General features: G+C 43.3%; 1 protein-coding gene and 1 long non-coding RNA gene across 5 annotated transcripts in view; one reads left to right on the forward strand and one right to left on the reverse strand.

The window, feature by feature from the left end:
* Nucleotides 1-8,461, reverse strand: part of LOC138917476 (uncharacterized) — a 31,727-nt gene extending 23,266 nt beyond the window's left edge. The window contains exons 1-2 of the long non-coding RNA XR_011425553.1: nucleotides 8,134-8,461; nucleotides 4,638-4,702 (exon numbers count right to left, since the gene is read on the reverse strand). This is a non-coding gene — a long non-coding RNA (uncharacterized lncRNA). The remainder of the gene's footprint in view (nucleotides 1-4,637; nucleotides 4,703-8,133) is intronic.
* NRG2 (neuregulin 2) overlaps nucleotides 7,563-27,815 on the forward strand; it is a 184,054-nt gene continuing 163,801 nt past the window's right edge. For 3 of the 4 annotated variants that reach the window (XM_070234107.1, XM_070234108.1, XM_070234109.1), the window contains exon 1: nucleotides 7,608-8,490. In XM_070234107.1, coding sequence (XP_070090208.1) covers nucleotides 7,791-8,490 — 700 coding nt within the window. In that variant the 5' untranslated portion in view covers nucleotides 7,608-7,790. Of the gene's footprint in view, nucleotides 8,491-27,815 lie in introns of all 4 variants that reach the window. The other variant, XM_023617583.2, reaches the window with a different exon arrangement.

The raw sequence follows: 27,815 nt of genomic DNA on the forward strand, positions 1-27,815 counted from the left end.
GAGCCTGAGAGACAAAGGGAAGGGATGACATTAAAGGAGAAAAGTGTGGGGATGGGGTGGGAGGGGGTCCAGGGCAGGTGCTAGCCAACAGATAAGAGCTCCTGACTCTAATTTTGCCCAGATTTTAGCTCTGGCAGGAACCATGGCTATTATTTCTGTAGCATCTTGGTCAGTATGCATAGTAGGTTTTCAGTAAATGCTTTTTGGTAGAATGAATAAATTTATGAATTGTAAAGAAAACTCAGGAAAAGTAAAGTCTTAAAATTTCTGACCTTGGCTGATATTGGAAGTGTCTAAGAAGTAAATGAAAAAGAATGCACGTGAACTGGAATTTATGAGGTAGAAACAAGGTTGAATTGGACACTCAAAGGTACACTAGCCTGAGGATTTGGGAATAAGAGAATAGCAATTTCTTCTCATCCTGCTTCACGCCCCCAGAGTTGAATCAACCTCAGAGTTCCTGTTGACCTCAGGAGAGGATTCCAAATACACAAATCAGGAAAACAGAGGGAGGAAAATATTTGAATGTTAAACAGCAAAAACATTCAGCTTGAGGACATATTTTTTTCTCAGTCCAAATTAGATGTACTATGACATGTAAAAGAAAACTAATGATGGTGTAAAGCACAAATGTATTATCTGATTGTGATAATACAGGACAGATACATCTATGTCCAGACTGTACTTCTGCTGTGCTCTATTTTAGGGAGCTCCTGGATTTGAATCTAAAAGTGATATCTGGAAAAGAGATAATAATTTGTGCTCACATAGCACTTTTCATCCGAAGGTCTCAAAGCACTTTACAAAGAAATAAGTATTATTCTCCCAGATGGAACAACTCAGACAGAGGGACTGCTGCCCTTTTCAGCAAATTGGAGAGTGGAGGCCCTCAGACTCCTGATGTAGCCCCAGGCTGTAAATTATTGAATCATGTCCTCTCTTGATCGGGAGCTGGGACTACCAATGATGTGACTTTTTAAAAAAAATATAAAGCAGAACATCAGGCTCTACTCTTAAGAATTTTAGCGAGTTCAAAACATATAGAAATGGGTGGTTTTAAAACTGCTGAATTTGGGGTAAAGTATGGCTACTTAAAATAGTAAAAGTGGTTATTCTAGTCAAACTAATAATAGCTAATGTGCTGAGCATTATTCTAAATGGGCTATATGTATTATTTTATTTTAGACTCGCAACAATTTTAATGAGTAATGGGTAAAATTTACCCATTTTGCAGTTGAGGAAACCAAGGCTCCGAGAAGTTAAGTAACTAGGCCAAAACATCAGTTAAGTAAGTGGCAGAGCTGGAATTGAGACGTAGGCAGTCTGAGTCCACTGCACACACTGTTAGCCAGTTACTCTGTGCCAAATACTGTGAAGCATTTTTTGTGAATTATCTCACTGAATCCTCACAAAATCCCTAAGAGGTAGATATATTATTATCCTATTAAGGGAGGAAACTAAGGCTTGGAAAGGTGAAGTGACTTACCCCAGTTCACATTCCAATCCGGTAGGAGTGGAGCCAGGATTTTGAAACACAGACCAAGGAGCACTAGTCAAGGAGTCAGGGTTTTAGTACTGTTTCTGCCACTAACTCGGCTGTATGACCTTCAGCAAATCAAATAATCCCTATGGTCTCTATGTCTTCCTCTGCGGAGGGAGGACATCGGGCTACATTGATGCTCAAGTCCTTCTCGGTGCTAATATTCTCAGATTCTCAATATCTGTTTTCTATTTAGTCCCTTGTTTGAAAGTCCTTGGAGGAAAAGAAATTAACCACACAGAACCTGAGAGTGACTCTGGAAGCCAAATTTAGAAACCAGATCTCAAAAGGAGAAAAAAGAGGTTTATAAAATGTCTTTCTTTAGAAAATGAGACCATCCTGCAAAGTGTTAGGCTTGATTCGTGAGACTCAGTGACCACATAAAGGCCATATACGTCTCCTCAACCAGCCAGTTCTCCTGGATGTAGTAAGTCGTGTCACCTGGTTCAGTGACCATTTCTGGCCACTGAATTGGCTAAAGCTGGAGGAAGCCCATCTTGTGTGGGAGGGAATCTGGGAGAAGAAGCCAGGCTCTTCATGTGGGTGTTCTATCCTGAATTCAGAATGTCTATACCATTCTGTCTACTTCTGTTTTTGTTCTCAGTGATGATTATATAGTGACACAGCCCACTGCTACCATGAACTAGTTTTTTCATAACTTTGTGGGGAGCCATGGTATAGTGAACAGGTCTGGCTTCCATACTGCTGTGTGGTTCTGTTCAAAAGCGTGAGCTTGATCCAAAAGAAATTAAATCACTATCTTGAAGAGATAGCTGCACGCCCATGTTCATTGCAGCATTATTCACAATAGCCAAGGGGGAGGAAACTAGGGCTTAGAAAGGTGAAGTGACTTCCCCAAGCTCACATTCCAACCTGCTAGGGGTGAAGCCAGGACTTTGAAACATAGACCAAAGAGCACTAGTCAAGGAGTCAGGGTATTAGTACTATTTCTGCCACTAACTCGGCTATATGACCTTGAGCAAATCAAATAATCTCTATGGTCTCTGTGTCTTCCTCTGTGAAAGGAAACAACCTGTGTCCATCAATGGATGAATGGATAAAGATGTGGTGTGTGTGTGTGTGCATGTGTGTATATATACAGATACATATATATAATATAATATAATATAATATAATATAATATAATATAATGGAATATTATTCAGCCTTAAAAAAGAAGGAAATCGTGCCATTTGCAACAACGTGGATGAATCTGGGGGGCATTATGCTAAGTGAAATAAGCCAGTCAGCGGAAGACAAATACTGCATGGTATCATTTGTATGTGGACTCTAAAAAAAAGTCAGACTCATAGAAACAGAATAGAATGGTGGTTGTCAAGGGCTGGGGTGTGCGGAAAGGGGGAGAGGTTGGTAAAAGGGTACAAACTTTCAGTTATAAAATGAATAAGTTTTTAGGATCTAATGTATAACATGGTGACTATAGTTGATAACAATTATTGTATGATTGAAATTTGCTAAGAGAGTAGAACTTGTGTTCTCACCAAAAAAACGAATGGTAAATATATGAGGTGATGGATGTGTTAATTAACTCAATTGTAGGAATCCTTTCACAATGTATACGTATATCAAATTATCACCTTGTAAACTTTAAATATATCACAATTTTGTCAATTATGCCTCAATAAAGTGGAAAAAATAAAGAAATAAAGAAAAGTGGGGCCAGCCCGGTGGTGCAGTTGTTAAGGTCTTGTGCTCTGCTTTGGCAGCCCCTGGGATCCCGGGTGCAGACTTACGCACCACTTATCAAGCCATGCTGTGGCAGGTGTCCTGCATATAAAGTAGAGGAAGATGGGCACGGATGTTAGCTCAGAGACACTCTTCCTCAAAAGAAAAAAAAAAGAAAGAAAGAAAGAAAGAAAAGAGAAAAAAAAGAAAACAAAAAATACCTCCAAAAGTGTGAACTTGAGTTTGTGATAAATTTTGGCCCTATCAGTAGCTTTGTGTCTTGGGAAAGTCACTTAAATCCTCTCAGTGTCTCAATTTTATTAATCTTTTTATAAAATAATGCTTATACCGCTTGCTCTCCAGTGTTATAAGTTTCCAGTAGTCTGACATTGGTGGAAGTAGTTTGGAGAGATTAGAGACCTCTCAGATGACAATGAAAGCAAGGCAGAGAGACGCCTCTCGCTCAGAGAGACATGGTGGTGGGGGTCGCACACAGCGCGTGTTTCAGCAGTGGGCAAGGCTGGATGGGAATCCCAACTCTGCCTGTCATTAGGGCAAGTTATTAAACCTCTGTTAAGTCTCTTCAATTTGTAAAATGCAAAGTTGTTGAGGCATGGAAATATAAACATGAAGCTCCTAACCAACAATAGGCCATTAATAAACGGTACTTATTTTTATTATCAATTATTGAATTATGATGAAGAGTTAGCAGGTTCAGAATATCAAGCTTTATTTTCTAAGATACGCATATTAATTCACTTTGATCCCCAGGAAAAAGCCAAGATAGAATTGAGGCCTGTCCTAGGAAACCTAATACTCTGCTCTTCTATACTCAACGGCTGAGGCTAATTCTGGAAGTTTATCCTCATACACATCACACCTTGTGGAAATCTGGACAGGTACCTCTCTTCCCTTTAGAAGTCTCTGCCTAAGTCCCCACCTCCTGTGGCCACAGGGATTCTGATAGATTGTTGGGATCTCAAAACTTACCTTTGCATTCTAAAGAGGATAAAATTATAGTGCAATAATTCCCAACCCTTTTTAGCATGAGAATCTCATTTTAAGGCAAAAAAATTTCAAGGAATCCCACATAATAATAGTTCTATTTTAAGTAGCTTTTGATTGAGAAAATACACGATAAAAATTTTAGCAACAGTAAAAAGTTAGAGGATCTTGTCTTGAAATTGTTTTTTGAATAGGTAGTATATGAACCTGATACAAAATTCACAAGGTACAAAAGGGAATACCATGAAAAGTATCCTTCTTGCACACCATTCTTCAGTCACCCAATGTCCTTCCCAGAGCCAGCTACTGTTTCAGTTTCTTCTATGTCCTTTCAAAGGTGATCTATGCTATACAAATCTTTACATATTTATTCTTTAAAACAAGACTAAATGGTAGCATATCTTACCACTCTTCTTCACCTTGCTTCACTCGTCTTCATACGTAACAATGTCTTGTTATACTTTAAAATGGCTGTGTGAAAAAAAGAGGGAGAATATGTATTTTAATTCATCACAATGGCATCTACTCTTGAAAAATTGCATTGCATTTTTTATTATACAGAAAGTCGTAGTGTGCAATAACTACACAGCACTTAGAGATTCACAGCTCTTAGACTTAGAACCATTGGTATAAGTAAAATATCAGTAATATTCAGCATTAATTTTGGCCCTTACTCTGCACCAGGCATTGTTCTAAGCCCTTTACTCTTATTATCTCACATAATCCACATCCTTCAAATCCTTTCAGTCTCAGCCTAAATGTTATCTCCTCAGAGAAGCTTTCCCTTATCCAAGTAGACCTACCCTCTCCCTTTCCCATTATTCTCTATCATTTCATCCTGTTTCTTTCCTTCAGGACACACATCACTATAAGTAATTAGTTACCTAATCATCTACTTGTTTACTGTTGTCTCCCAAACTAGATTATGAGCTTGGAGAACAAGGACAGTGTCCGGTTGGTTCACTATACTATACCCAGTGACCAGTATCAGGTCCTCGGTGCTTGGCACAGAGGAGCCATTCAACTGGATATTTATTGAATAAAGACATAATGAGCAAAAAACAACTTTATGAGGTCAACACTATTACTATCTCCATTATACAGATGAGGAAATTAAGGCCTAGAGGGGAAAATAGACTCATCCCATAGTTAGTAAGGTACAAAATTGGTTTGAGACCCAGCTCTGCTTGACCCCAGAACACAAGCCCTTCACCTCTACTGTGGTCTCAAACAGGGTACTGAATACAGCTCTGGCTGTGTGTGATCTTGAGTAAGTCCTTTCTCCTCCCCGGGACTGTTTCTTCTATTGAAAAATGAGAGGGTGGAGTTAGCAGTTTTCCTTATAGAGATGTTCTGTGATATATGAGATCTGTGATCTATGAAAATTAAAAGGGGGACATTACAGGGGTTAACAAGATTGGCTTGATGCCTTTAAGAAATCTGATTTTCAGTTCTTTTCTTCCTCCCATTCTTCCTTCAGTGAAGATTTGCTGATCTTTATTCTATGCCAGGCATAGTGTTGGATGGCTCTTTGGATAGCAATCTAAAGACTAATAGACATAGTCCCTGCTGTTAAGGTATCTGATCTGATGGGTCTAATGCAGACCCATTAACTGCTGCTTGAGGTGCAGTATAGGTCAGTGCCATAATAGTAATATGTACGAGAAACATGGTAACACAGATGAGGATGGATTGATTCCATCGTGTATGAGTACGGTCGTGGGGATGGAGGTGGATGTGTAGGGAGGGCTGAGGTATAATGCTGAGGTGGGCCTTGGGGAAAGAATAGTTTTCCAGATGGACAAGATGGAGATGAGGCTTCTTGGACATAAGAGACATGTGCAGAAGCACAGCAAACAGCACAATGTGCTGAGGATTGCTAGGGTAGGTAGCTGGCTCCCAGAGCAGGGAGGTGGTTAGGTAGAGGGAGCGTTTGAAGAGTCATGCTGAAGAGTTTGGACTTTACTCCTGAGTGCAGTGGCATGGCCAGATCATATTTAAATTTTATTTTTAGAACGATCACTCTCGCAGTGGTAAGACTGGAGGAGGGTGATGAGGCGAAAGGTGTGGAGTCCATTTAGGAGGCTTTGCAGTAGCCCAGGTGAGAGATGATGAGCACCTGGACCTAAGGTATTCACAGCAGAGCCGGAGAGGAGCTAGATAAATTGGAGCTGTTTTAAAAGGTAGAGCCAAAGGACTTGGTGACTGATCAGATGAGGGAGAATAAGATGATACTAAGGGATTTATTGGAATGGATTGGTGGCTGAGTATAAAATGCTGCCATTAATAATTACAGGGAATTTGGAGAGAGGTGGGAGAAATAATGCTGTTGGCTTTGGATATGTTAAGTTTGAGGTCTGGCTCCCTCCTTCCTTTCCAGAGTAGCTGTCCTATCCTAAATCAGACATTCTTGGGCCAGTTTCCTGCCAGGCCCAGTCAGGGATAAAATTCTCCAAGACCTCAGTGGAATGCCTGAGCATTCCCTCAAGGATACAAACTGGGTATTGAAAACTCCCCGGCTGGATCCTTACTGATAGGAGAAGGGACTGAACATGCTTTTCAAAATCAGACGCTGGTTCCACTGCCAAACTCTCCTGCCTCTTGACTTTAAAAAAGAAACCATTTCCTATGGAGAAGCCTCTGGCCCTGACAGGCTCTGGATCTCAGGTTGGCTCTCAAGTAGCCCTCACATCCCTCAGGGAGCGCCTTTTTTAAAAATGAGGTTGTATGTATAGCGTACAGCGTGGTCCCGCCTGGCGGCTGCAGAAAGCCCAGAGTCTTGGGGACTGCCAAACACCACCCCTGGTTAGGTGTCCTTAACGCCCAGACAAGACTCCATGTGGCCCCAACTCTTTCTAAAATGACGGGGCTGGGATCCTCCCCGACCTCAATTCGAATCGCCAGTGCTCACCAGGTGGTGGCAGGGACGAGCACGTGGGCTCGATTAGTGGCTGGCCTCTAGGGTCCTCTCAGGGAAGGGGACAATCCAGGAGGTAGGAGGCTAGCCCACCATCCCGGCAGTGGCAATCTCCCTGGCTGCTACAGCCGACGGCCAAAGACAAGGGCACACCCTTTGTCCCACTCCCACGTTCATAGGACAGTGCCAGAATCCGTTTTCTACTCCGCCCTCTCGTCACGCACTACCCCACTGTCATGCCGATAAATCCCAAGAGCAAAGGGTAGCGCGATTCCTCCCGCGCCCCTGCGGGCCCTGAAGCTGGGTACTAGAGCAGTGCAGTCCCAAGCTTCCCCTGCAGAAGCCGCGCTCCTCACTCGGTCCGGGGGTAGAGGGGGCGCGAGAGAGCAAGTGGGCGGGCGTCCCATCCTCCGCATCCTCCTCCAGGTCCAGGCGCCCGGGGTGGGAGCGCTGCGCGCCGCCGCGCTGCGCATCGCGGCCCACTTGCCGCCTGCCCCCTGCCCTGGCTGGGCCACCTCCCTGGACTGCGGGTGGAGGGCTTCGAGGCGCTAACGTTACGCTGTTTCCGGTTTTCCAGCGGGCTGTTTCCCCTCCCAAGGCGGCGGCGGCGGAGCGGCGGAGCCCCCCAAATGGCCTGGCCAGATGCGGCAGGTTTGCTGCTCAGCGCTGTCGCCGCCGCCACTGGAGAAGGCTCCGTGCATCAGCTACAGCGACAGCAGCAGCAGCAGCAGCAGCAGCAGCAGCAGCAGCAGCGAGAGGAGCAGCAGCAGCAGCGAGAGCAGCAGCAGCAGGAGCAGCAACAGCAGCATCTCCCGTCCCGCTGCGCCCCCAGAGCCGCGGCCGCCGCAACAGCCGCAGCCCCGCAACCCCGCAGCCCGGAGAGCCGCCGCCCGCTCGCGAGCCGCAGCCGCCGGCGGCATGAGGCGCGACCCGGCCCCCGGCTTCTCCATGCTGCTCTTCGGTGTGTCGCTCGCCTGCTACTCGCCTAGCCTCAAGTCGGTGCAGGACCAGGCGTACAAGGCACCCGTGGTGGTGGAGGGCAAGGTACAGGGGCTGGCCCCAGCCGGCGGCTCCAGCTCCAACAGCACCCGCGAGCCGCCCGCCTCGGGTCGGGTGGCGCTGGTGAAGGTGCTGGACAAGTGGCCGCTCCGGAGCGGGGGGCTGCAGCGCGAGCAGGTGATCAGCGTGGGCTCCTGCGCGCCGCTTGAAAGGAACCAGCGCTACATCTTTTTCCTGGAACCCACGGAGCAGCCCTTAGTCTTTAAGACGGCCTTTGCACCCCTCGATACCAACGGCAAAAACCTCAAGAAAGAGGTGGGCAAGATCCTGTGCACTGACTGCGGTGAGTCGCCCCCTCCCTCTGCTAGAGAGAAAGGGGGGAGGGGCGAGGTAGTGGAGAATGGGGGTGGGGCGGGGAGGTGCTGCAGGTGCCCAGGCCTGGCAGCGCCTGGCCGCTGGGGGGAGGGGGGGGCGCCCCTGGGCAGGGCACCTGGCACGGCTGAGTGAGGGGGTTGGCGTTGGGGAGAAGGAGGATCAGCATCAAAGTGTGCCAGGGGTGGGGGGCGGCGGGAGGCGCCAGCCTGTGCCAGCAGGGATCTGCGGCTGATGTATGGCATGTGGGGCTGGAAGGCTGCCATCATAGCCCAGTAGCGGCAGGAAAAACGAAGAGGTCCGGGTGGTGCTGGCCCGAGGCTCAGTGAGTCAGGAGTGACCCTCGGAGGCCTTGCCCGCTCTGCTCCCGCGGGCCTGCCTTGCCCAGGCTGGCAGGGTCTGCAGAAGCAGCTGGGCAGACTCCCAGGCTGTGAAGGCCTCCGCTCACAAGTTCTCCTGGGGAATAATGGCCCCCGCCCCCTCCTTCCTCTCTTGGGCTCCCAGCTATGCTCATCCACACCGCTGGCGCAGGCAGAGTTGGACTTTTTCTGCTACTGTTTTCCGTCCTCCATGTGGCTGGGATTTTTTCTCCACGGTGATTGCCTGTCTTTGCTAAGCGGGCAGCACAGTCTTCTCTTAACCTCCGGGGCTAGCAAGCAGACACCTCTTTGGGCTGTTTCTGGGAGATCTTACTAGGTCTGTTGATTGTGATGACTATGAAATAGAGTAACTTACTTCTGCTGAATGCTGTAAGTTCAGCTCTGACATCTTACTGGCAGGACGGATTGACTGCATCTCTCATCTTCATGATGTTGAGTGCTGCACGGAAATGCAGGTGATTAGAAACAAAACGCTGAAATCTGTAGATCTGTGCAGCTGGGAATGGAGGTCTCCCACGTCAAAAGTCAAAATGTCAGTTTGAGTTTATTCTTCTTGTCCCTGAATCCGGTGCTTACTTCTCAGTAAGATATTTCAAACGAAATTGTCCCCATACTGAAGTATTTGGTTTAGCTTGTCGTGCTTATTCATATTGGGGTTTCATTTTGTTCCAACTAAGGCTGAATTTGGTGCTCATGGTGTGACTCTGAGCCGTGTAATCACTGAATTGTGTCTGATGTCCTCGACTATCACAGAAGTTGGTGTGTTTACCGGTTTACCAACTGATTCTAGGTAGTGTAGACAGGCTTTGAGTAGTGTAGACAGGCTTTGAGTAGAAAAGAATGTGTAACCGCTCATGGGAAGTTTTGCTGCCCTCATCTTTCTAGATCAATGCCTTTGATTTTTGGAAGCTTCCCTTCTCCTACCTCCCCCTGACCCCTGTCCTTCAAGAGACAAATTTTAGTTTAATGGTGGGAGTATATCTAGGCATAATGTTAAGCTGTGATCATTTTAATCAGAAGAATCCTGCAGTGTCTTAATAAGGAGGGCAAAAACTTTGTGATAACAGCAGTTTCTCTCTCTGACATCGTTCCAAGGAGTATTGTTGACTGCTCTTTAATGTTGGTTTTATGCTCTGAAATGTTTTATGGTGACAAGCTGAGACCAGTTAAGAATTTCTAATTTTTTATTCTATTACGTATTTTATCTGAGATCCCTTGGGGAGCTGTGGAACTGTATTGTGCAGAGAGAAATAGATAGTAAAAACATTGATTGAACCTTGTCCAAGGACAGCGTCTGTTTTGGTTTTCGGTGAGTTACTCCTGAATATGCACAGTACACATCGCCACATAATCCCTAGTCTGGTCCATTGAGACCCACTCTCATTGTCAGATAATCCCCTCTCCTCCTCCTCCTCTTTTTCCCCTCCCCCCCCATCTATTATACCTTGTTTGTTTTAGTGAGCGTTTAAGAGTTTAATAGTTGAATGTGGAGATCATGAAAGATTTGGGGGTCAGAAATATAGTCTGGTTTTAGGTTCTGGTCGTCTCATATTATTAAAATAGCATGTGTAGTACAGTCCTCAAAAAGATAAATTTAGGACTGCAGTCACGGCTAAAGAGAAGGCCCTCACACATCCCACATTATCAAGGAACAGGAATGTGGATGGAAGTAAACATTTTGGAATGCAAAAATCTTTGAATTGATAGTATATAGATATGTGCCAGTGTGGGGGGCTTGATATAAGGGGTTTAGAAATGAAAGGACATCTTTGTGAGGGGGAAACTTTTGGAAGTGGTGATAATATGACAAAAGAGCATAAACTGCATTTTCTTATTTTCTACTCTGTGGCTAGAGAAAACATGCACTGGTAATGGTATATTAAATAAGGAAACAATATCATCCTAACTAACCACAACACCTTCCTTGTGCTCAGCAGGAAATAACCAACAAATTCATTTTCTGTTCTCTATCTGTAAAGAAAGCCCTCTGGGACACAGGGTCATTGGGAACATTTTCTCCTTGGAGCAGATTTGCCCATTGCAAAATAGGGAAACTGGCACTTGGAAACTGTCATCATGGCAGTTATGTTGAGCAACTGTGGTTGAATTGTTACTTTGTTTAGCCAGTTTCAACTCTGAGTGTGTCTGAGTTCTGAGAGGTGTGGTTCTTGGGGAGATCAACTAGAAAGCTGTGTTTTGGTGGGCCAGGACTTTAGGACCATATAGAGGGATATACTTTGCTTAAAAGTTAGCATGTTCCTTAGTGACATCACTGCAGGGGTCATACTGCACCCCTTCTAAAAGGTCCTCATAAATGGCTAATTTCAACACAACTATGGAATGTCGGTTTGAAACCTGTGAAGTCTTGCTGAAATAGCAATATCTGCCAGAGGGGCATTTTTATAGATCTAACATGTATTATCCACCCAAAATTACTACCTCTGGTGGTAAAGAGTTGAGTAAAATCTTTGCATTTCTCCGAAGATTGTGTTTATGGAGTGTTTTCTGTGCCTTCCGTGGAAAGGAGAGGAAAAGGAGTTAGAAAGGACTCTTAGAGATTAGCAACTCTGTACAATGCCATAGAAGCATCCGGTTCTGCAAATAGTCCTGCATTTTTAATGATGGTTGCAGATATTTTGGTCTAATCACACCCTATCTTATTGCTTTCCTATATATGTGTTTTTCAACTGTTTCCTTATTGAATAGATACAGTAGATAGCATTAAAAAAAAAAAAGAAAAATCATTCTTCCTTTGGGACTTTCTGATTTGCAGTTTTCTTCCAGTGTATGGTGTACTTTAAAGATGGAAAGGGTGTATTCCTGGGGGACTTTACATTCTTTAGGATAGTTTTTAATTAATTTGGCACCCAGATTCACATCTTAGAGGAAGGCGTTTCACAAAATTCAGTACTATAGCAAAAGTGACTGCATATTTTTAAAATGCTGTTTATTTAAAGAAGCTTTTCTTCCCCAGCCAGCTGGAAACCCAGCTGTGCTGCAGCTTGAAGATGGGAAAGTGAAACTAGATTAGAAACTGACCAGTCCTAGTGGTGAGGACAAGGCTTCGTTATAGATTTAGGGGTAGAATTATCCTCCTAATGTCATTATTTCTTTCAGTGGCTGCTTTCCTCAGCAGACTCCTATTTGTGGGGGCAAGAACCATATCTTATCTTTCAGGTCTTCTTTCACCTGGTTCTTCTGCCCTCCCGTGTTTGGTACTGTGCCTGGTTTATAGAGGACTCTTGTAAGTGTCTTTTGAATGGATGAAGTCAAGTGAAGTTAAAAAAGCAAGCCTCCAGATTAATTCTAAACCAATCTTAACTCTCTGATCTGTGACACCAAGTCCTGTGCTGAAAAGCTGAGTTTGACATAGCCTTTACCTGTCGCTATGGGAACCTTTTTTCCAAAGGAGTCTTTATCAACTAGAGTACTTAACCACAATGTGCTTAATCATTGTGCTGATTAGTGTTAATGGGATTTGAGCAGTGGAGAATAAAGGTCTTGCTGAAGAAGAGGCTCCTTTTTTTTAAAGGGTAGATTACCACTCCCCCACCCCCATGTTTAAACAAAACAACTATCAGTTTGAATTAACAAATGATTTGGGAGCTAGAGAGAGTGGTATATTAACTAACTAGGTGGCTAACTTCCTCTTGGTCCCAATCCTCTTTACCATCTTTTATTATCCAGGACATTTTAATTTATTTCCTAGTTGCGAATACGCCAAGTTAGTTTTTTCTTTATAAAGTCGGATTTATGTTTTTGAATGTGTAACACATTTATCTGGCTCAAAATTCAGAAAGTGCATAAGAATATCTGGTGAAAAGCCTCCCTTGCACCCCTGTCCTCAGCTACCCAGCTCTAAGGCAACTGTAAAAGAACATATTCTTGAAATATGTATTTCTCTGAAAGCAAAATGTTTTTCAAAGTTGTCATTTTTCTCTTAATAGATGGAGAATGTTAATTTTGCCATTTAGTCAGTTTTACAGTAGCTTCTTCCCAAGTAATACATATTCTTTTTAACCTAACCCAAGATCTTAATGAGGACCCTACCTCACAAATATAACCGTAGGGTCAGGAATGTAAATATCAACTTATTTATTTATTTATTTTAATTTTTTTTGAGGAAGATTAGCCCTGAGCTAACATCTGCTGCCAATCCTCCTCTTTTTGCTGAGGAAGACTGGCCCTGAGCTAACCTCCGTGCCCATCTTCCTCCACTTTATACGTGGGACGCCTACCCCAGCATGGCCTGCCAAGCGGTGCCATGTCCGCACCTGGGATCCAAACCAGCAATCCCCAAGCCGCCGAAGCAGAATGTGTGCACTTAACTGCTGTGCCACCGGGCCGGCCCCTCAACTTATTTGTTAAATACTTTGCTGCTAAGAAGTTTTCTATGACAATGAGTTTTGTGAGTGGGTCTTACTTGGGATGCTCAAAGGAAAGAATCAGAGGTTTGTCACTGAGCTGTAGGGCTGAAGCTCTGTCCATACAGCAGATCCTGCTGTTTCACACTCTTGGTAATCTCACAGTAGCAGCCATGTGGGAAATCACGTGATTCCATATATGGAAAAAGAAGACTCCACAGTGCCTGATTGCTTTGATTTTCATTTAGAAGCCAAAGACCCCAGTTGCTGATGAAGAGTTTGATTTTGACAATTTTATGTACAGCCGGTACAACTCCAGGGGGAATGAGCCGCTCAAATACTATTTTGAAGTACGTTTTAGGTAAGTGACTTGAACATAGTGTTAACATTTCAGAGGATCAGGGAATTGGCATTTGGACAAGCAGGAAAAAAGCAAATATGCAAATCTACACTAGGAAGTCTTAACCCTCTTAATCCTGTTGGCTTAGTGGCATTTGGCAATTCTGAGCATCGATTTGGAAAAGGAATGATGATGTCAATATCAGTGAAGTCTCCTCCGTGCAGTCTTCAACAATCTGTTCTTGGGTCTTTCTTTTCAAGGTCTGAAGTATTCTTAGTATCATTTACATCAAAATTAAAAGAAATTTACCTCCAAATTTTGAGTTTGGATGGATGTATGTGAAATGGGGATTTTTGTCTTACTTGCTTCTAGTGAATTAACCGTCCCCTCCTACCTACTTATTGGAATTTGTACATAGAAATAAGTCCAGTTTATGAATTTCAAGAGATGATATAGGGACCTCTCTAGAGAACTGGGGAAAGTAGACGAATTGACCACTGGAAGTGCTAAATTATGACCAGTTTGAAAAAATGACTATCTTATGTGAAATCTCTGTAGACTGCTTTAAAAACAACAACACACACAGATGAATCATGGTGAACTAGAGCTCCATGTAAGGCTGTAGGAACTGAAGCAACCCTGGAGGATGATTAAAAGGCATTAGGATGACATGAAAGAGGACGTGCTGTACCAGGCAAAGAGCTGGGAAGATTTCGCCGATCTGGGGTCAAAAGACAGAGATTCACACTGACTGAGATCATTTTTTGCTAATCAGCTGTGATGTTTTTGATAATTATGAAATGAGGTTAGGTTAAGGGGCCTTCTTTCTCTGGCTCGTTGCTGCTGGCAGAGTGTGGCATAGGAGCTGTGTTCTACAGTAGCATTCCCTTCCCTCTTGGTACATGCAGTGAGCTCCAAATGGCCTCTCCAGGGGCCTTCCCTGGGACAGAGTCTGTTAGCTCTTCTCCTGCCTCTGCTCTGGACCTGATTGTGCTGCTTGCCTCCTGGGGTGGGGCTAGAGGTGGTTGACATTTCATTTACCCTTGCAGATGTTTCTAGAGTGGCAGAGGCACAGGCATCCTAGAGGGTTTCTGTATTCTACTAGCAACACAGCCCCCCAAGATGTCATATTCAGGTTACTTTTCATTCTCTTCAGAAACAGAATCCTTAATAGTTCTCTTTTTCCTTCACAGATTTCCTGCCCAGTGCTGAGGATGTTGGCTTCCTCCTCCTCTTTCCCTCCCTGATCTGTTTGTACAGACTAAGGATCTGTCTTTGTCCTTTAGGCTGGGATGTTTTACTAGGTCTTGATCTTGATATTGGTCCAACTAACAGAAGCCAAGCTGAGCTAACATTCCTCAGAACTGAATGAAAGGAAGGTCACCACATGGCTAAATACCTGGTCCAACCCATGGGGAAGTCAGGGCATCATTAGTTCGATTGTGACAGTGATGCAATTTGGCATCCCAGAGGTTGTATTACTAAAAGCGCTTTCTTTCAATCCCATCTTTTAAATGTTTGCTTCAACGAATATTTGAATATGTGCTCTGTGTAAAGAACTAGGTACTCTGGGGGAGTTGCAGCAGACACAGTCCCTGTCATCAAGGAGCTTACAATCTAGAAGTACAAAGGTGTAACAGTAATTCAATCTCGAATATGATAAATGCCATGAGATATACCAACATAGTGCTTTCGGGAGGAGGGGAAAGGTCACAAAGGAAAGATCGTATCTGGTTAGAAAATTGAAGAAAGTTTCTTGGAGAAGTAGTTTGAGATGGGATTCTAATAGCAATAGACGACGTGGGGCTGGTTTAGGGATAGAGAGAGATGAATGGATTGATTAAATCAATTCCAAGCAGAGAGAACAGCATTCTCAGTGGCAGAGGGGCGTGTTCGTGGTATACAAAAGAACCAGCATGAAAGGGACAAATGAGCAAGGAGTCTGGAGAGGTAGATTAGGGTGATATTTTCACCCATGTTGAATGTTGGGCTGATGAGTTTATTTGTAATTATGTAAGCAGTATTTGAAGACTCAGGTTAAAAGCAACTCACTAATGTTTTGTAGTTAGCAGTGGTCTAATTTACTGCTAAGTATTTCATGTTTTCTGGATGCTATTGGTAAATGGTATTTTTGATTAATTTTGTTTTCCAGTTATTCATTGCTAGTATATAGAAAGACAGTTCTTAAAATATTGACTTTGTATCCCATGACCTTAATAAGTACATTTATTAGTTCTAGTAATTTTTTTTGGCAAATTTCTTAGCATTTTTCCCATGTATGTGACTGTGTTATCAGTCAAAAAAAAAAAAGACAGTTTTATTTTATTTATTTATTTATTTTGAGGAAGATTAACCCTGAGCTAACTGCTACCAATCCTCCTCTTTTCACTGAGGAAGACTGGCCCTGAGCTAACATCCATGCCCATCTTCCTCTACTTTATATGGGGGACGCCTACCACAGCATGGCTTGCCAAGTGGTGCCGTGTCCGCACCCGGGATCTGAACCAGCGAACCCCGGGCCACTGAGGTGGAATGTGTGCACTTAACCACTGCGCCACCGGACCAGCCTCAAAAAGACAGTTTTACTTTTTCCTTTCTAATCTGTTTGCCTTTATTTCTTTTTCTTGCTTTATTACACTAGCTAGGACTGCCAAGTACAGTATTGAATAAGAGTGGTGAGAACGAACATCCTTGTCCTAGTCATGGGGGAAAGCATTCAGACTTTCACTATTAAGTATGGTGTTAGCTGAAAGTTTTTCTTAAATGCCCTTCCTTAAAAAAAAAAGTCTGCTGACTATAGTGTAATGACTAAGAATTTAGCTCTATAGCCAGATGGACCTGGGTTTGGAAACCATCTTCTGCATTTTCCACCTGGGTGACGTTGGGCAAGTTACGTTCTGTGTCTTAGTTTCCTATAAAATGGGGATAATGATAGCACTTAATAGGATTGTTATGAGTATTAAATGAGATAATGCATATAAAATGATTGGCACAGCACCTGCTCAATAAATGTTAATTATTAGCAAAATCTTATTAATTTAGACCAATGTGAGCAGGAAGCCTAGTAAGTGAAAATTTTGAGTTCTAGAAGTGGACTGGAAGCAGGCAAGGGGGGACATTTTCACCAACAACTATATTTTTCACCCACATGTTCCTATTTATCTCAACTTGAGAGTCACTGACCTGGGCTAGTGGAGGTGGTGATGAGAAGAATGGGTTAGATGTGTGGTCTCATTGTGGGGAAGCCCATGTGAATCCAGGGTATGAATGCTGGTCCTGTGGAGGTCCCAAGCAGGCAACAAATCTTGATGTGTCCATGGGTCTGTGTTGGCCAATTTTTTAAGAAGCCCACGGACAGATACTGCTTTTCTCTGTTTCACAAACAGGAGGTCTAAGACACACTCCAAAGTGTCCCTTTCAAAATCTCACCATGCTTGTGGGGTCAACCAAGCGTCCAAATTCTGGAGTCATGCCAGGCCTGCTTTTTAACTTTGGCAGGTCTTATCTTATGTTATATTATTATCAGGAGGAATTGCTGAAAGTCCCTGGAAAATGGCTGAAAGCATCCTTTTTTCCCCCTAAAGAAAGCAGGTCCCTGACTCATCCTGCTTTGATTTGGGAGTTTCCAGTGTTGGGGATGGGTTCACAATGCCTCGTTCATACTCTCTTTCTTTACTGGGTTGGAATGGATCTGGTAGCCACCCGGGGTCAGAGGGGTACAGGGGTGCACATGTAACCACTGGTATTTTTGGAGTTTGTGTGGTTTTACTTTAATTTTAATTAATTAACTAAGTGACGTGTAGGACCTGATGAAGGTATGAAACTTTGCTCCTTAAATGTTTGTAGGACAAAGACTCCTTGCTTTGGCTTCTTCCTCTAAATATTGATTTATTATTACCCCTCAGGTACTGTGTGGGCTGGCCATACATCCTTGACCACAAGAAGTATTCTTCGTTTTTTCTTATTCTTGGAGTTTTAGTATTTATGGCCTGTATCACTTACATGACATTTATCACTTAATGCCATGCATTGTTAATTATCTTTTGATGGGTCAACTTCTTTTCTCCTTCACCCGACTCTAAGATCTTTGGGGGCCGTAACTTAAAATATGGTTAAGTAAATATTTGATTGCTGGCTATTGCCAAGTAAGAAGGGAGAAGTGAGTCCTTTTGCTTTCTCTACTGACCACTTTTGTACTGGACAAATTTCAAGATTCCTCAAATGATAGCCCAGACTAAAGGACTAGAACAATCATGGAAAGTGTCTTCAGATATTTTGATAAAGGACAGAATTTTGCTTCTCAGTTATGTTTCAGTTCAGTGTTTTTCCCCCTTGATAATTAGTTCAGAGTTTCTTCATTTTCTTGCAAGTAATTCTCTTTTCTCAAGTTTTACAATTTTCTCTAGGTGGTTTTCCTCACACATGTCAATATTTTGGCTTCTGTTTTCTTTCTGTCTTTTGGTTAGTTGGCAGTCTGCAAAAATCTCCAGTTTCACTTACCATATGAGCTTTTTGGATATTCTCCATTCTGGTCTCTCACTGGAATGTCCAAGTGAACACTGTTACTCTGGCCTGTTCATGCTTCAGGCTGAATACCTTAAAGAAGTAAGAGGTATGACCAAGTGGTCTTCTGTGGTAAGTTGAGATCATAAATTAGGAGTGGTTGTACCTTTTTGCCCAGTAGGCAGCTTGGGGGCTTCTGGAGGCCAGTACTGGTTCTTAGATCATTGTTTTTTTCTGAAAGAGTTGGAGGTGGGAACCCAATGTTTCTTCATGTCTCTTTTGGCATGTTCATTCTTTCACCATTTCCTTGAAATGAGGCATTTTCTGAATGTCTGCCTGGCTGAAGTATTGGGTGGGGGTTGTGGCTGAGAGGTTCTCCAGAGGGAGTTCTCTTCTAGCTCAGAGGACCGCTAGTTATCACCTTGCAGAAGGCTCTGGCACTCAGCTTCCTCGAGTCAGAGTCCATTCCACTGGTGCTTGTGGTCAAAAGCATGATCTCACTACAGTTGTTTAGGCTGGTAATGAATGCCACAGGCACTGCTCAATTGATGGCTCTCTTCTGGAGTCACTTTGTATGGCTTTAGAGAGGAGAGTTTATTTACCAGTCAGGATGGAACAGGTAGATTAAGTAGATGATCTGTCATATATCAGTCTCTGTCTCTGGGTGAGAAAAAACAGCAGGACTGCATCCGGTGCAGCTTTCCCAGCATCCTCATTAGTTGATTAGATTTCAGAGAGAAAAATAACAAAATGAAGAATATATATATGTGTGTGTGTGTGTGTGTATTTATATATATATATATTTTTTTTTTTTTTGCTGAGGAAGATTCAGCCTGAGCTAACATCTATGCCAATCTTCCTTTATTTTGTATATGGGTTGCCACTGGAGCGTGGCTGATAAGTGGTATAGGTCCACATTCAAGATCCAAACCCATGAACCTGGACCACCAAATCGGAGTGTGCTGAACTTAACCTCTAGGCCATGGGGCCAGCCCCGAGAATAATTTTTTAAAAAGGAAGAAAAGAGTCTCAGACCACGAGGTGAACCAATTGTGACAGAGTGAAACCAAGGCCCACAAGTGAAGATTTTCTTTCAAGGGACACTAAGGCTACCAAAGGCAGCCTGTCTGACTCTGACTGCGTACTCTTAGATGGTTTTCTTTTCATAGTCTGCACATATGAGTTTTACGTCTGAGACCTTCTTACCTGGACTCCACCCCTCCCACCTTGCCCAACCTTTCTCCCTGCTTTCCTACTTAGGCCTGTTGTCATACTTGCTTTTGTCATAAATGTAACTGTCATTCTTCAGCCCCCATTCCCAAGGATCAGAGAAGTTTCCAGAAATTTCTAGTACAAAGTTCCCAATCCTTCCTTGGACTTTAAGTCTGATGGATTTAGTGGGAAGGTAGGCACAGGGGTTGGGACCGGTACCTATGAGGTTGGAACTACATCCAACAAATCTGGCTAAATTTTTCTCAAGTCCTGTTCTTTTAGACAAAACATTGAGTTTTTCCAAGAAGGCCTCTGTCATACTTCCAGGTCTCATTTTAAAAAGGGAATGCTTTCTCCAAAAAAGGCTGGCAACATTCACTGGCCTCTTTTTTTTTTTTTATATATATATATATTCTAGACAGAAGTCCTTTATTAGATATGTGATTTGCAAATATTTTCTCCCAGTGTGTGGATCGTGTTATCATTTTCTTAACAGTGTCTTTTGAAGAGCAAAAGTTCTCAGTTTTGATGAAGTTTTTTATCAATGTGTTTTTAAATTTTTTGGGGCTGGGGGGAAGATTAGCCCTGAGCTAACATCTGTTGCCAATCCTCCTCTTTTTTGCTGAGGAAGGCTGGCCCTGAGCTAACATCCATGCCCATCATCCTCTACTGTATATGTGGGACGCCTCCCACAGCATGGCTTGCCAAATGGTGCTATGTCTGCACCTGGGATCCGAACGGGCGAACCCTGGGCTGCCAAAGCAGAATGTGCGAACTTAACCACTGTGCCACTTGCTGGCCCCTACTGCCCTCTTAACATGTATGTTAAGTTGTAGTGTGTACATTAAATTGTCTTGGCCAAGTACTGACAATAATCCCTTTCAGATGGCCCCTGTGGGGCTCAGCCCAGGTGGTTCAGGCCATACTGAGCAGATCTCGGGGGTAGAGCCAGGTAGTAGCATACTCTGGGCAGAGCAAGACATCGCCACATCTGAGAGAAACTCCTTGCTGCTGGGAAGAATCTAACGTGTAGGTTGAAGGGAGGCACATGAGTGGCCCCTAGATTGGGAGGGAGCCTGCTGTCTTTATTTCTCATTATGTTAATTATCTGAGTAGGTTTCTGCTGTGCGTGGTGTGTACTCAGTTAACTGAGAGGGCAAATGGGAGTTGGAGCTGAGACTGCTTCCTTTGGGAATACTGTTTTCACCTCTGCCAGTTTTACCCCAGCTTCTACCTTTCCCACACACAATGTGAGCTCTGTGCTTCTTCTGTGTGGTCACAGCCTCAGGGCCTCTGGTGAATGGTCTGCCTTAAGCCCAGAGCTTGTTGTACAGAAGTAAGAGTTAAAGGTATTAGTTTTAGGCTAGTTCTGTGAAGGGATCGTTTGAAACTTTAGTGCCTCCTAAGGAACTGTGTCTAAAAGAAAATATCACATTGATAAAGGGTCCCAGTGGGTCTTCACTGGGTCAAGGTCGTGAACCATATTTTTTAAAGTAGGTATGAGAGTTTACTTTCTCATCTCTGAAGTTAAATAACAGCCCAATCATTCAGAGTCGGGGTGAGTGTTGTCATTGTAAGAGGAAGAATAGGAGGGGCAATAGTGCTGCTCTGTCCATGCAGTTCAGGGGTAATCCGGTGGACATGACACGCCATTCTATGGCTCAGAGATTACTTTGCTTGGAAGAGTTTGTTACAGACAACTGTGAGTTTGGGGAACAGGTCTCATGGCTGACTTGCAGTTGACCCGGTCCTCCTTAAAGACTGAAGCTGGTTTGTGGGCTCCTGCCGTGGGTTCCTCCACTACTGCTGGAGATGTAGTGTTTGGCTCTTTCCCCTCCTCATTCTTTTTCAGGTCACTCCATTAGCAGCTCTTCTTCTTTTGACCACCTTGTAAAGGGTACAATTCCTAAGCGGCTGTCCTTGGTTCTTTCTCAATTTATGTGGTCTGTCTTGAAGTTCCAACTATATATAGCATAGTAGTTACGACTGCGTGCTCTGGAACTGACTTTGAAGCATGAATCTTGGCTAAATGACTTACTAGCTGTATAACCTTGGGCAAATTAATTAACCTCTTTGTGCCTCAGGTTCCCCAGCTGTAAAATGGGGCTAATAATAATACGTACCTCATAGCATTGTGATAAAGATTCAGTGAGTTCCTCCGTGTAAAGTGCTTAGAACAGTGCCTGCTTGTAGAAAACATTCACTGCAGTCTAGCTGCAGTTACTATTATTGACATGTCTGTTGTTAGTGGAAAGAGAACGGCTTTGAATTCAGACTGTTGTTTATTAAAATCCTGACTCTGTTCCTTAGTAGCTATGAGAGCTTGGGAAAAATCCCTTAATCTTTTTGATTCCCAGTTTCCAACTGCCTCTGACACACTGTTTCCGATATCTATTGCTGGGATGCCAACCACCAATGTAGTGGCTTCAAACAGCATCAATTATTTGTCATTATCTCTCTCAGTTCTGGAGACTGACTGGGCTCGGCTAGGAAGTTTAGTATCTTTCATGTAGTTTTAGTCAGGTGGTGACTAAGCAGTCAGACAGTAGCTGAGACTGGGTCATTTCAAAGTTTCCTCTCTCACGTGTCTAGCAGTGGATGCTGGCTAGTTCTCACCTGGGAGCTTAGCTGGGGCTAAGGGCAAGGGACCTTGCCTGGGTGTCCTCACAGCATGGTGGCAAGGTCCAAGAGGGAGCATCCCAAGAGAGGGCCAGGCGAAAGCTGTATTATCTGTCATGATCTAGCCTCAAAAGTCATTAACACCACTTCCACCACATTCTATTTGTTAGAACAGAGTTACTAAGGCCTGACCAGGTTCAAGGGGAGCAGAATTAGGCTCTACCTCTTGGTGGAAAAATTGTCAATGAATTTGTGGACATATTTTGAAACCATTACAGTCTACCCTCTGCTCACAAGTTATTTATATTCCTCACACATGAAAAATACACTCATCCTCACCCAAGATCCTCCTCCTTCAAAAAGGTCTCATCTATTATGGCATCAGGCTCAGGCTTAGGAGCCGGGGTCATTGTCTAAATCAGGTCTACCTGCAGATGAAGCTTCTCTAGTGCACTTCCTTCTCTAATGCAGCAACTTGAGCGCTATTCCTCTTGACCTGAAGAAGTGAACTAAAGAGACAAATTATCTGCCCCTCCATGCAATGCTGGAATAGACATAGAGTAACTGCTATAGAAGCCCCTCTTTTATGCGTTTCCATAAAATGAAGCCTGTGTTCACAGCTTAGTAGTTTTCTCAGTATTCTGTGTTCTTTTAAGTGATGATCAGTCAGGTGCGGTCACAAGAGGCAACACAGGAGAGGCACAAAACCAAGTTTACTGTACTCACAGGTCCTACAGAGGGGGTCACTGCATGCCACACAAGGTCCCAGGGGAAGTGCCAGGTTTTGATCAGGTGGCGGAAGACAGGAAAGGCGGGAAAGCATTAGGTCAGAGCCTCTATTGGGATTTCCTTGGGGAAGGCAGAGCAGAGCAGGGTGACCAGTTTCGGATTGGCTAGTTTGAATAATTTTGGTGGGCTCTAAGCTATAAGTCCCTGGTCCCTGGTTGCCTGGTACTGGGCTTTAGCATAATTAAGAGGCCAGATGGAGGAGATATGGCTCTGGATTGGTTAGTTTGCATATCAAAGGCATGCTCCTGGTCGAGTCTTTTGCTATCTCTAAGAATTGCCTAGCCCTGGGAGGGGCAGTCTCTCCCCAGCCAGAAAGTGTTAAGGTGTCAAAGCATCATAATAAACAGAAAATAAAAAAGATATATAGTACACTTAGCCTGCTTCCTACTTGTAAATGTTTAGGGGTCCAAAGTTTTCTTTTCATTTTGTACGGTTTGATTCCTTTTAGTCCAAGCTGGCCATGTTCCTGATAGTACACTTCTTTTTAAAAATCGTGGTTTGCCTATGAATCTTATCAGGGTTCACTACGTTAGACAAAAGCCACACTTACAAAATCTTATCAAAATAAGCTCTTCCACTGCCTTGAGCTCCCTGTGTGGCTGCTGTGGGACAACATCCTTCAGATTAGTGGAATCTCTATTCTTTAATGGAAAGAACCTGGGGGGCATGTCCTTAAGAGTCTTTTGTCTGTCTCAAAGATTCTTTGAGACCTTGGCTTTGATCTTTCTGAGGTCTTAACAAAGGTTACAATTCAAAATGTCTCAAACTGAGCTCATTATCGTCTTCTAACCATATCCTATTCTGTCTAGGACACCCCCATCTTAGATAACTTAGATAAGGACATCGATCTAGTCTTCCAAGCCATTAGAAACCTCAAAATCATCTTTGATTCCTTTCCCATTTTCAAACCCTATACACAGTACATTGTCAAGTCATGACAGTTTTTACTACTGGAAAGTCTCTTCAGTCCAATTCTTTTCATTCATGATGCCCTAGTTGGGTACTTATATCTCACCTAGACTGCCACAGTAGCTGCTAAATGGAATTCCCTATTTTCAGAATCTCTGCTTTCTTCCGTCTGTCGTCTATTGCTAGAATTAGCTTTCTAAAACAAAGTAATTATCTCTCTCCAACCCAGAAATCTTCAATAGCTTCATACTGTCTATAGAATAAAGTGAAAACTCCTTCACATGGCATGTGAGGCCTTCCATAATTTGACCCCCACCTGCCTTTAAGCCTTTAGTCCACTCTTCCACGTTTATTCTTTGCTTTAGCCGTAATTACTGTTTTGAAAAAGTTGAACATATTTTTACATTTTTCTTCTTTAGTGCTTTCGCACGTTTTGTTTCCTTGGCTTGGTATGCTTTTCCTTTCCTTCTTAGTCAGTTGCTAGCCTCCTCATCCTTCAAGGCTCAGCTCAGATCCCACTTCTCCTCAAAGCTTTTTCTGATTCCCTCCGTTTGAATGAATCATGGCATCCTCTATGCTTCTGTAGCATTTCATAGCTTTTCTGTAATCACAATGGTGTATTCTACCACTTAGCATAGTTGGATGGGGAAGGAGGGTATGTATGTGTGCTCCTCTAGACTTGAGCTTCTTGAGCGCAAGATGGAACTGTAGCAGATGATGTATCCTACTTATTTTTTTGTGTCTTCCTAAGTTAGATGGCTAACAAGGGCTTGGTGAGTTGAAAGAGAATGAATTTTACCTTAGTATTAGAACTGGCAATTGAGACTAAGCATCTGGTTCATAGAAAGAGATTGGCCTAGATATGTAATATGTGGTAGAGGTATGAAAGTGGTAAATTGAGGCAGCCATGTTAGATGAAAGTAGGGGGTTGGTTTAGTACAAAGTACTACATTGGACTCTTTACTATCATTGTTGCTGCTGTTTATAATAATAAAAACCAAATCTTTGATGTGTGGGTTAGAGTCTGTTTTGTTAGCCCCTATGGGAAGCACTGGAAAAGATTGTTCAGGGATAAGAGAATTTGGTTGTTTTGTATACCACTGTATCTCTATCACCTCCATGGTGCTTGGCATATAATAGGAACTCAATAAATATTAGCTGAGGGAAAAATGAGTGAAGAAATGATTTCTTCTCTTATGTGACTCTCGAGTGCCTACATGTACCATACCCAAGAAGCATAGCTAGGAGAGCTGGTTCAAAATCAGCCCAAGTTGAAAGAAGGCTTATTCATCACAAGTGACTTATCTAGGGCCCTCTTGATACTCAGAACTTTCTGCTTTGCCACAGAGGGGTGGGAGATATTAAGGCCTTAGGATGTGGACAGGGTGATTGAAGGCAAGTAAATGGCAGAAATGCGATCCGAGTCAGGCAGTCAGAAATGACAGGAGCTTCTTTTAGGTGGCTGGGAGGAGAGTCTGGGCTGTGTCCTTAGTTGAGGAAGAGGACACTATTCAGGCTTTATCAGGTTTTTTTTGTTGTTTTGTTTTTAAATAATGAGAGTACTTCCTGGAAACCAGCCTCCACAGGTCCAGTCCTAGCCCACTGCTTTCTCTATGGCCTTGTGCAGGCCGTACTTACACCCTGGGCTTTGTTTTGAGCTGACAGTTGGTGGGTTCTTCTTCAGCTGTGAGAACTGGGATGGAGAGAGTGTTTCAAGCCAATTAGGTAAGTGGCATGGCACCAAAATAGAGCCTGCTTGGGTTTATAGTTTTTCTTTGAAAATTTTAGCAAAATCCGGGGCTGAGGGACAGTCTGAATGTCTGGAACACTGAATTTTTCTTGAATCTGAACTTTCCCTGTATTCTGTTCTGAGTACCAAACCCATGTAGTCTCCCCAAGTCTGTGATTGTGATAATTGGATGGGAGGGGTTGCGGCAATTTAGGAAGATGATGGGGTCCTGACCTCTTCCTGCCTTTGAAATCCACAAGTGAGGGAGAATAGCAAAAATGATGAATAGTTGATCGAAAAGTGGGGAGTGTCCCTCCTGAATTAGGACAGCTGGCTCATGATAAAATTGTTTTACTCTGTTAATGGCCCTCAGGACAGATGCTATGAAAACAGAAATTAAACTACGACTTTGGGCAGCTCTCTCGGTACAGTGAGGGCAGTGTAACCTCTTCTCTCCTCCCTTGCCCAGCTGTGGGTTACTCTAGGGAAGTCTCAAGAGTCTTGAGGGAGGAGGCTTCCGGGTCACTAGATTCCAGGGAAGGGGTAGATTCGGTTGACAAGTGCCTCGGGGGATGTGGTTTTTGCGTCTGCTTCACTTTTGGCTTGTCTTTGGAGACTGTGCCTTCCTGTTTTCGGTAGGGCCAGCTCAAGGTGACCTCCCTCCATTCCATAGATAGAAGAGTTGGCCTGCTTGATCTCTTCCTATCCCTGAGAAACTGATTTTGCTACAGGGCTGGGTGAACCATATGGCAGCCTAGATTACAGTGGTTGTTGGCGTTTGTCAACAAAGAGCAGGCTTTTTGGCTATAGCACACCCCCCAGGTAGGGTTGCCACACCATCTGTGAACACAGCATATAGGATCAGCTAGATGGGTATGAAGTCCCATTCTCATCCACTCCCTGCCTCCCAAAGAAAGAGGCAAGTTCATCATCAAATATTGTCCAATGGATATATTTTTTAGCTCCTTTATTGTTCTTTTCTTTGAAGAGTGCTAGGGAGGTCAAGTAAGCATGTATCTTGATCTTGAGAGGTTTACAGTCTAGTTGGGGATATCAGATTAACATGAATCAGTAGCATGTGACATAAAGCAAAAAGTATATAATAGTTGCAAAAAGGGAAAAAAAGACTATAGAATTCAGAGATGGGAAAAATCAATTAGGGCTGAAAATTTTCCAGGATAGAATTAGCATGGGAGGTGAGTCTTGAAGAATGAATAGATTTTTGAGATTTAGGAGGATAAGGGAAAGGCTTCTAGGCCAAGAGAACAATATGAGCAGAAGTAGAGACAAGCAAGATGTCTTCACAGGACCGTGAGGAGATTAGTGTGGTTGGGGTAGAGATATAGGGGAGATAAGATAGGAAAATAGGGCAAGAACAGATTAAAGAGGTTCCCTAGGGACAGGCAAAGGAGTTTGGACTTGGTTCTGGAGATGATATGGCATCATTGTAGGTACTGATGCAGATATGATATGAAGACAGGAATGTTTGCAAATACTTTGTACACACAATTCAGAGTAGACTGGAGTTGGGGAGAGATATATGTTCGAGAGAAGAGTTATAAAGGAGGAGGGGGTTATAAAGTCCTTGAAGCCTTAGAAACTGAGGGAAGAGGCAGGTGAACTACCCTGTTTCTTTCCAGAATCTGTGAGACTTGGTGATGAGCTGGGTAGCAGGCATGAAGGAGAGAAAGGAGTTAAGTTTTAATCTTGCAAAGCTGGGAAAAATAATAGTGCCATTAGCAAAAATGGTGAAGTTGTGAGGAAAAGTAATTTTAAGGAGGAAAATGATGAGTTGGGCAATTTGGCAATGATTGTATTTACTTAACAAATACTTAAGTGATACTTATAATGTACTTGGCACCGTACTAACCACTTTATAAATGTTAACTCATTTAGTTCTCGTAATAACCGTATGAAATAAATATTGTTATTATCCTCTTTATTACAAAGGGGAAAACTCCAGCATAGAGAGGTTAGATAATTTGCTCAAGGTCATGAAGCTATAAATAAATGGCAGAGCCAGGATTCTGAACCCAGGCCATTTATGCTAGGCTCCCTCTTGTTGATGGGAGACCCAAGTAGAAAATATGGTAGACAGTAGGAGATCAAATGTTTGTTGGCTGCTTCCTTTGTGCAGAACTCTTTGCAGGAAATGTAAAAGTGGGTACGACATACTCAAGGAGCTTGTAAATTCTAGTGAGGGAATGGCAGATCGTCAAATCGTTATTAAGGGTCCTAAGTTTTGTTCTACAAGAGAAGGTAGCGCATGTAGAAGGAGAGAGGGAGGAGAATACATATCTAGTTAGATATCAGAAAAGACTCAAAGGAGAAGGAGATGGAATTATAGGTAGACCTTGAAAGAAGGGCCAAGTTGGACTTTGGTAGTTGGTGGTAGGGGAAGGTCATTCCTGGTAGGGATAAAAATTTGAATAAAATTACGGAAGAAAGAAA

Source organism: Equus caballus, chromosome 14 (genome assembly GCF_041296265.1).
Source record: "Equus caballus isolate H_3958 breed thoroughbred chromosome 14, TB-T2T, whole genome shotgun sequence".
Lineage (NCBI taxonomy): Eukaryota > Metazoa > Chordata > Mammalia > Perissodactyla > Equidae > Equus > Equus caballus.